Source organism: Pundamilia nyererei, unplaced genomic scaffold, assembly GCF_000239375.1.
Source record: "Pundamilia nyererei isolate P.nyererei 1_Seehausen unplaced genomic scaffold, PunNye1.0 scaffold00029, whole genome shotgun sequence".
NCBI classification, from domain to species: Eukaryota; Metazoa; Chordata; class Actinopteri; order Cichliformes; family Cichlidae; genus Pundamilia; species Pundamilia nyererei.
This window is the reverse complement of record NW_005187430.1, coordinates 1696604-1706903: the sequence shown is the minus strand read 5'-3', so window position 1 is coordinate 1706903 and position 10300 is coordinate 1696604. Positions and strand designations below refer to the sequence as shown.

The following is a 10300-nucleotide window of genomic DNA, read 5'->3' as shown; positions in this document are numbered from 1 at the left end:
ACTACTTTAGGCCTGGAAGTAGGATTCGTCACGTCATCACTTAATAATCGGATAGAGATGGAAATCAGTCAAGTAAAGTGTGCAAAGTTATGGGGCCATGGCCCTCTACCCCACTTACCAAGGAGCCAGACGTGATTTTTTATTGTTTTTTTCCAGGCATTTTGTGTCCCTGTGGATGTTTTTTTGCACTCTTTGTGGTTGTTTTTGGTCGCTTTGAGTGTATTTCTTTTGCATCCCTCTAAACATTTTGTGTCTGTTTGTGCTCATCTTGCATCTTTATGGGTGATTTGTGCCTCTTTATGACTGCTCTGTGATCATATAACAGCGGTATGCACATGAATATGGAGAATGTGTGGGTTTTTGTTACTGGAGTCTTTCTGGGTTTCTAGTTCATTCATAGTTTCACTGAAAAAACGAGCTCTCTTGAATTTATGTAAGCATCTTGCATTTAATACAACTGCCTCATGTTTGAGTGACTTGTGTTAATTTAACTCAGTTGTTTAAGTTGCTGCCAAAGCAAATATTTGTGTGCAACAAATGTCCACTTTTGAATTAAGCCAATCCTGTTGTGTTTGCCTGCATGTAAACAGTGTGGTGTCGAGACCAAAATCTAGGCTGTATTTGCCAAAATACAAACTTCAAAACTACCTGACATCCATTGATGATTCAGTGTGTTTAAACCAATCCACTTTTAGTAATAACAGGCACACAGAACATTAAGTTTCAGGTCACTTCAAAGTCATAAATGTGTACTATCAAACCCTTTCAAGCTAGACTTACAAAATAAAACAAAGACTGTGAATATGGACTTGAAATAGATAACAAGCTACAAATCCATATTTGTGGGTTAAGGTCCTTGTAGAGCAAAATTGAGTATTTTGGTCTAAATAACCCAAAATGTGATGTCCACATATGTGGACGCCAGGTCCTAGGAGGTTAAGCTATATTCTGCACAAACAAATACAAAACATAAGATGCTTTCTTCAGTCTCTAATCCACTCTTGATTTGCTCTTGTCCTTAAGCACAAAGATTTAAAATTCAATCACAGTGACGTATGTTTTTGTTTTTAACTACAAAAGCCTAATTTTCAGAATTAAGACATTCAAGCCATGCTCACAAGTGAGGAGAGGACCCAAGAAAACAGATGGCAGGCAGACGTTGCCACAGCAGGGATCTTCTGGTTTTTATTGGCAATGACAACTTGGTACAAAAAGTGCTTTCTGGGTGCTGCGGGAGCTCAGCATGCACAGCCCAGACCAGGGCTGCAGAATAGTCAGTGCAGGATCAGGATCAATGTCCACTGTCTCTTTACAGGCCTAAAATGCCTTATGAACTTGACCTTATACAGCTATACTTCTCAGGGAGGCCAGAGACAAGATAGAAGTTAAGACACATTGCTTTATCTTTGTCTCGTGGAAATGTAATGCTATTCAGTTTTTCCCTCCCAGTTAGCCCAAAACTATGGAGTCAGCTCGAGATTTTGGAGTGAATGGTGTGAATAAAGCATCAAATTAGCCTTATAGCCTACACACCACTGAGGTCAGGTCTAATTGCATGGAAAAACATTGTCTTTAATCAGTGTGAGTGCCTCAAAGCAGACCATGACAAAACCTGCCAGTACCTAAATATAACCACTAATCACAGGAATCTTAAAATTATTAATTTTAAGCAAAGTTTTACTCTAATTATAAAACATGAAAAACAATACCTGGATATTTTAAGAAATTACACTTGCACATTACAGTTGCATGAAAAGATTAGTTACTTTCATGTTTGTGTCTTAAGAGCAGAGCTAGACCCAGAAGGTGATCAGCCTAGCGTAGCGTAAACACTGATAGTAGCAATATATAGCTAACCAGACTTTGTCCACAGAAAAAGATAAACCCAACAACACTGCTATAGTTTGACACACTTACACCATATGTGTTTAATCTGCACAAAAACAGTGATTTACCATAAAAGGTAGAACTATGCTATCATAATTAGCATAAACTATGCTGTCTCCCAATTCAAACATTTTTTAAATTAAGCTAGCTTACCTATTTAAAAAGTACGTGTGTTCTCGTTTGTACAAGGCCAATGTGGGCAATAAATCTGAAGAAGCCAAAAGTAGATTTAATTTAAAACTGATATTCTGTTAAATGTTCTAAAATTGAATTTGCTTAAAGCATGAAATAAAACGTTTTGGTCTTGGTTTCTGAAACTGTTTCATCCCTCTACTCACTGGCTTTGCAGTTGTCTGACTTCAGCCCTGGTCAGGGCCTTGACAAATAAACCTTCCAGGCAAATGCAGTCCTAGAGCAGCATTCACAGAGAACAACAAGGAGGCTTCATGCAGTTGTGTATCAACTCTTTGTCATGGTGGATATGTTTCATCTCAAAATATTACAGGCACTTCATCAGTATTCCATCTGCAGCACAATCTGATCACACAATCTGTTTCACATCTGTAATACAACCTGGGATCTTGAACTGGGCATGCAGATATATAAATACAATCCTGGGATGTATTTAAAAACATTAAACATTTACTATTTTTTTAAAAATATAATAGATATGATAGATTCTATACAACAACTCAACATGCATAAAATATATATAATCTGTGCAGTAAATATAATTCATGTCACTATTCACACTCACAAGTACGAAGCCGGCTGAAGAGGAGTGCTGATATTATTTTACCCACTGCAGAGAAATGCTTCTTCATGGGGGATTGTCAAATTTCTCTCTACATACTTTAAAATAAAACTGATTATCAAATGTGGATTGTTCGGACTCATCTGCCAAAGATCATAGTAGATTAGGAAGAATAAATACATTTAAGGATGCGCTGTGTCATCACTAACGTTAATGCAACAAAGAGGATTTGGATACTTTGGAAGTAATTAATAATCCCAATCTGGTAGAAGACACATTTTTTAGGAATTCTAGATAGCTGACTTAAAAGGAAAAACTTATCTTTTTGCTAAACCCCTAAATTAGTTAATTGTCAATTAATTGTAATTGTCAGTTCAGTGCCTTTTGGACAACAAAATGTAAGTTTAGATGATTTAACAGTTGTGTTTTTAGATTTTTTTTTCCTTTTCAAAGTGAAACCTTACCTCACTATGCTAATTCTCACTATATTTGGACAGTGTTGGTTCTTTGTTGAAATAATGCCCTATAATTTCCATGTCTTCTTTAGCTAGGAAAGATACATATGTCCGATCAATGTCATGTTAGCCTTACTCTCAAAGAGCTAAATTACAGAGGCATGTTATCACGTGTGCAGTCATTACAGCAGTTTTAAGACCCTTTGGTAGGTTTTTCATTTTCTATGAATCACAATTACTTGCTTCTTACACCCAAATAAAGTCCGTGATTTCCACATATATAAAAACTTGTACATTCTTCTCAAAAACATTGTTATACTTTTCAAAATGACTATTAATTTGAGAAAAAAAATAGTTCAATTAAAAATATTTATGGGCGAATCGCAGCTGTCTGTATCAAACAAACATTGATGGGATTTGGTTGGCTTTGTCTTTAGAGGGTTTAAACTGAACTACGTCACAGTGTAGAAAATAAAAAAATTATCTGGATGCCTATGTAAGGTAACTGCAGCACTCCTAATCATCATCCATGCTTCGTATAATGTACACCTGAAGTAGTTGTCATTACGCATCTACAATCTTAGCATTTACAGCATTTACAGCTTGGTTCCTGTGCTAAATTGATACAAAATGAGTCCATTCACCTATGTCCCTCAACAAGTGACTCATGTTCATATAAAAGGAAAAAAAGATAAAAAGTTGTCTTTCTTCTGCTGGAAACGTCCCTGAACGAAACATAACAAATCACGGAGTAATCAGAAGCTGTTCAGATATTGTGGCTTACTTTCTTGATAAGCACTTGTTCAAACGCTGACATTTCCTTTTTCTGAAGATTTACAAAAAGGTCACTGATAATGGAAAAACTAGGCAAGTATGTTAAAAAGGTGAAAGTCCTTTTTTTGGAGGGGGTATGCTAACACATTAAACACAATGAATCGGCCCTGATTTCTAATGCATGGCGTCACCTCATGGCCACCAACCTCGAGTCATTTCCGATCACAGTTTTATTAATTGCTAAAGAGACTGTGTTGTCACCTGACCAAAGAAAACAAACACTCGAGTAAACACATCTCTGCTCTCAGTGTGCGAACCCCTGAGGGTTCAGCTACAGTATTTCTCCACACAAACAAAAATAATCCCCCGATTCAGGCTGCGCTCCTGCCTTATGACTCAAAGATGCTCAGATGGGAAAAGGAAGAGCATTAGCAGCAGCATTACCCTCATCACCATCACACTGTACGGTTTCACTGCCATAACTACCAATTAACACAGAGTGTGACTGGGGGGAAAAAACACACACACACACACTTCCAGGGTAATTCATTGGCGGTTCTTAACAGCTGCAGTGAGATATTTAAAGCCTCTTTTGAGCTCAGCATTGATGGATGTTGAAATGAGCTTTGCCCTGTGAAGGAGACTGAGCTGAAGCCAAATAACATCATTCAGGATTGATGAGGCTCATCCCAATGGGTTTAAGAGCCTCCAGCTGCTGGTCTTCCTGCCTGTTGTAGCACGAGCGTCAGGAGAATATGAATGAGCGCTGAATGTGAATGAGACATCCTTCTTCTCCAACTGAATCAGAAAATATTGGTTCCTTTTTCAAGTATGTCACGGGTACGTGATCCTTCAGTCATATTTCTGCACTGAAAAACGCAACTAAAATGTCAGTGAGAGCTGCCTTACAATTTTAGGGTAAGCACAAAAACAAAACAAAAAAAAAGACATGTTATTGCGGTTATAGTACCACTTGCCCAAAAACTTGTCTTGTGATCTGTTCCTTTGCTGCACTGCTTAGGTCACTGTTTGAACGTAATCACCTTTGAATATTTAGTAAGTTTATATCTTGTTTATTTAAACTACACAAAGCTTTTTCACAACGCATTCACCGTGAGTAAACTTTATAGATTAAATTAGCCCTTTAATCTTATCATTTAGCATGTTTACAACAGCTGCAATCCAGAGAATGTAAATACAAAGATGATAGTACTCTAGAATACTTTGGTATCTACCAAATCACCACCTCGCCACCACCGTGCTTGTTTGTGCTGAGCGGCTGTTCGGTTGTCACCAAAACGTGATCGTCCTCATCATAAACAAACATCTCTACTTTGGTCTCATCAGTCTCAAATACATTGTTCCAGGAGCCTTCTGGTTTAATGCAGCTTGGCAAAGATAAACCATACTGGCATGTTCTTCTGTTTTAATATTGATGCTCACACTTAATATTGTGCGTTTGACCAGCAGCACCTAACTGCTACTTTCCCTCTTAATTCCTACAAAAGCAGCAAGGGTGTATTTTTTCACAAAGTACTTCTGCATTTTGGCTTAATTGTTGTTACAGAAAAGATGATTTAAAATTGACATTCTTTAGAGGTTTTAATATCTAATTTTAAGAACCACCAATTTGAATGAAACCCTTTTTTATTTGAATCATTAAATTTCTGTGTGATGACTTAATTAAATTTGTATCTTTTTGTTACAGATTACATAACAATTTGCCTACAGGTAGTAAGGGTTTCTGTATTGGATTTAGTATTGTCGATCATGTGGAGTTATTGGAGTAAACAATACCCTGACTAAGCACAAAAGTTGATTTTTGACCTGCTAAACAGGAATCCAAATGAGTCAGATTAGCTACTTTTTTGTCGTTTGTCACTTAAACTCTAAGAAAACCACATCAGTTTGCTTTCTGTGGGATTAGCTCTCCAGCAGCACCCTTGAATCCACAAATTACCACCAGCTTTTCCCAACAAATCTGCTTTTTGTCAGTTTCAGGACGTTTTTTGGTCAACTTTCTGATAAAGTTAAAATAAATAGAATTTATTTTTTAGTTAAAATGTCAGGTTGGGCGATATGTAAAAATTTTCCAACCAACAATTTGACGATCCAACGATGGACCATATACTCACACAGGTGCGGAGCAAGTAATCATGCACGGACTGATTTGCACATTTAGAATTTATACGTTTTGTTTGGAGGGAATATTTTACCGTCTCTTCTTGTTTGTTTCAGTATTACTACAGCTACTTTTTGGATTATTTATTTATTTATTTATTTGAAATGCACCAAATCACAACAACTATATCGTCAATAGTCAATATATTCGTCCGATCGCCCAGCCTTATTAAAAAGTCTGATTTTAATCCACTGAGACGGTGTAGAAAACTTTGGAGGCTGTTTAAAGAAACAAAACAAAACAAAGACCCCCTAATTAACAGATGCCAATGAAGTATAGACACAGGTAACTGACGTCATCCAATTTGAAAATAATAACATTTTAATTTTTGTGAGAGAAGCTATCATATATTTATATATACATTTATCTATTTAGAAATAGTTTCATTTTTTTGTGTTTACAGTTACAGATATTTGCATTTTACCAGCTAACCAAGCTCTCTAAGCTCAGTGGAAAGGTGTAAATTGCAGTAACATATCACTTGAATGTATTTCTCACAAGTCTCTATGCTTTTAAATCACTCCATTCAGGCTAGCAGTGGGATTTAACCAGTGAGTATACAATTGGTTAAACTGATGGGCAGCCATGTGCTTGTGCTCTGATATAAATGATGTTACATCATAAGATCTTAATGAAAAGATGTCTGATGTACTGCAGAGCTCACTGAACACTTACTGAATAATTTTGCTAGTTTTTGTGACCTAAATGAACTTCCTCATATAACGTTGATCATTCTCGACCCATAACAAAAATGCAAATCTGTGACACTTCTGACAGGATGTGCCACTAATATTTCCAGAATGTCGAATCTCCCAATTTCTTCCCTGCAGTTTAGTTTACAGAGGACAAATGTCCTGCAGTGAAGTGTGAGAGATAACAAGACAAAAATATTTGACTTCATTCTGCCAATTCAGGAGTAAATTTAATGCCTTCAATGTCTTTTTATAGCCTTTAAATATTTTTTCTTTCCTGAAACATGAATTGAAAGCTTGTATTTTAAACCGATTACAGCCTGAGGACCGATGACTTTGTCCTGCATGCTGACACAAACTAACCATCTGTGCTGGATGTAAAAATTGGGGAGATTCTGTGAATCACTGAGGCCTGAAATCTTAACCATAATAATCCACTCTCTAAATCAAGGCTTTCCTTTTCTTTTCCAAAAGCTCTAAATCTGTCTAACTACAGAATAAAAAAATATAAGAAAAACCACAGAAGAAAGTAAAGTCCTGCCCGACAGTTATTTTATGCCTCTAGCAGGACGTGCCAGCGGCAGACCTGCTGTCCTCGACCCTCCCTCATGTCCTGCCAGTGAAGCTGCTCTTCATCGCCGCTGCTGTTCTGGCCCAGAGCGATCCAACCCACCATCTCCTTGCGCTTCATGCTGCGGCGGTTGTAGATAGAGATCAGCAGAGTGACATCTGACAGCTGGAACAGAGCAACCTGGAAGATAAATGTCTCCTTGTACACGGGGTTGGGCTGACCACGGCGTACTGTCGTCTTAGTCCGACAGATCTCTTGACCAACTGAATTCAGCAGAGTCAGTCGTCCATAGGTGTCTGGACCAATGGGGAGGAGGGAAGAGGAGAAGTGATGAAGAAGAGAAGAGATTGTTATGAATGCCATTTCAGTTTGGCTGGATGTTTTTGCATGTATACAGTGAACACGTGTACCAAATGTATATAATTCGATTGTTTGTGTGTATGTGTGAGAGAGGCTCCCTGCAGACCTGGTGGCCTGTTCATGGCAAGGTTTCTGAAGTGGCTGCCCTTGATGAGCTCCACAGACATGCGTCCCGTTGTGGCATTGTAGGAGAGACCCACCAGCAGTTCAGGGACGCCACCGTGGGTCAGAGACTGGGTTGATGAGGCGCTGTCGCTCTGAGAGACGGCAGACAGGCTGAGCTGGGAGTCGACACTCTGAGGAATAAAAACAAGTGTGGTGGCTACAGATACGCTGACCAGAAACCTCCCAAAATCCTTTTTAAATTCAGTTACACCCAAAACTTGACGGCATTTTTCCTACTTACCTTCAGGTTACTTCTAGGCTCCAGGACTAGTGTCGTTTCCATCGTCCCCCCGTCTGGGTTAAGTCCTCGTAAACGCAGCACTTTCTCCCCCATCATTCGCTCACGTGATATCCTGCTACCCAGCGCATACAGCCTGAACCTGATAGCTGACTTCTGCAGGTCGGATGGCTCCAGGCGCGAGAAGCGAAACGTCTCGTTGAAGTGCGGGAGTGAGCCTTTCTGCACGGAGGTCTTGTGTCGCTGTTTCTTGGAGGGCAGCAGGACCACATGCACCTGCCAGGCGCTCATCCCACTTCGAGCCTTGTCGGGGATATCTCGGGCCGCAATCACAGTGACCAGCAGTTTTTCTGCGGCAGGACGGTACTCCAGGGAGAGGACCAGATCTCCACACTTGGAGATAGGAGTTCGAGGGGAAGAACAGCCTGGCTGAGACGAGACTTCGCCAAGAGGAGGTGGCTCTTCCTGGCAAAGTAAGAAGAGAAATCATCACAAACACACTACACCAACCTGTAGTTTAACCTTTTGCTAAGGAGGACAGCTGCAGTCAGTGGATTCTAGTGGTAACCAGTTTATGACTTAAATAAGCAAAAGTATGTTAGCACAAAAAAATTTCATTGTCACCTTCTTATTTCAAGGGATTTTCTGGCTTTTTATTCACCTGTCAGTCATAATAATCACTTTCTTTTAAATGTCCAGAGAGACAAAGTGAGCAGAAATGCGATCCTGAAGCATACATAAGCCCCCTCCTGCATCTCCCCAACCCCTGCAGTTAAATGCTCCCGTGCAGTCAGCAAACACAACATCGATTGTGTCAAGTGTTGACCGAGCGGGCCGAGTGTTGCTGTCGACATGGCAACCACTGGGGAGATAAGATAATCAGAGGGCTGCCGAGGTCTACTGGATGTGCAGGTCAGGAGATGCACACATAAAAGATAAAAACATAAGAATGGACCTCCACCTGAAAAAAAGCATTAACGTTTACTGCTGCTAGTAACAGGAAGTAGTAGCTCATGTGACCAATGTAGCAGTGGGGTGGCATCAGTATAAATGTGCAAACAATAAAAGCATAACTTTCAATTTAAACATCACAGACCTTTATCATTAGTGGCCCAAGTTAAATGAAGAATTATTACCTTACAAAGCGATCTCCACGAAAAAATAATTTCTGTTATTTTGTTTACTAAAATATGAGAATTAAGTTTTACACCACCTGTTCCTACTAATTGTTCACTAGCTGTTGTTTTTAACATATTTTTTATTTTTTATTTAGTTGAGATAAAAAATAAAATCAGAGACATCTTTAATAATCCTAAGTAACAGTTTAAAAAAACTATCACAAGCAATGTCTGTGAACTTCAGAATACCACATATTTAAATCTTATTGATTGCTATCGACCTAAAAGACGGCCAAAATAAAAAAAACCCACAAGATTCAGACTGCTCTAAATGCTTATATCTCTACATGTCCTTGTTTTTTTTATGATGGCACTGAGAGCCAATATACAGTAAGTAATTTGGTCATAGCACCCTGCTCTTAAGAACAGCAGCCCCCCATCCATGTAGTCTATATTTCAAATTTATTTGAGAGGGGCAGCCAATCAGGAGAAAGTCAGTTTAAAAGGAGAGCAGTTTCAGTTTTACAAATGCCAATTTAATGCTTAATAGTTTAATAGGAAAGGTTCCCATTAAATATACAGGTTGCTCATCACTGGACTTGCACAAGCCATGGTTTCAGGTTTAAACAAACTGTAGCTGTTGGTGTCCACACACTGAAGTAAAGGTGTGTAATTGTCACTGATAGTTTCTTCTACAAGTGAACGTTTAAAAAAAATAGCACTGGGCTACATTAAAAAATGTTCCTTTATACATTCTTGTATTTTGCCATCAAGTGTTTTAGAGATGCTTTTTTGCTTATGTGGGCTTCACACGCTGCCGTGTAACAACCATATTCCATAAATACTTCTAATCAGAGTTGACTGGTGGGTGATGATGGTTATCTTGGTTACGTGATAAGAGATTAATCTATTACTGATGCATGATGTGGTTTTACAGATTTAAAAAGTTTTGTGGTTGTGTCTGTGGGTTCCAGACAAACCTGAAACATGAAGGTAGTATGAAACAGGTATAACGGCAGTAAACATAGCAGAAAGGGTGGTATTATTAGCAGCTGTAATATTTGCTGTATCTTTAACCACGAGCGGGGCTGTTATATAACTCTA

At 38.7% G+C, this 10300-nt stretch overlaps 1 protein-coding gene across 2 annotated transcripts in view; it reads right to left on the bottom strand.

Moving 5' to 3' along the window:
• Positions 1 to 6450: 6450 nt before the first annotated feature.
• Positions 6451 to 10300, bottom strand: part of syt16 (synaptotagmin XVI) — a 28200-nt gene continuing 24350 nt past the window's right edge. For both annotated transcript variants that reach the window (XM_005728582.1, XM_013909685.1), the window contains 3 exons: positions 8082 to 8543; positions 7782 to 7971; positions 6451 to 7611 (listed from right to left, as the gene is read on the bottom strand). In XM_005728582.1, coding sequence (XP_005728639.1) covers positions 7298 to 7611; positions 7782 to 7971; positions 8082 to 8543 — 966 coding nt within the window. In that variant the 3' untranslated portion in view covers positions 6451 to 7297. The remainder of the gene's footprint in view (positions 7612 to 7781; positions 7972 to 8081; positions 8544 to 10300) is intronic.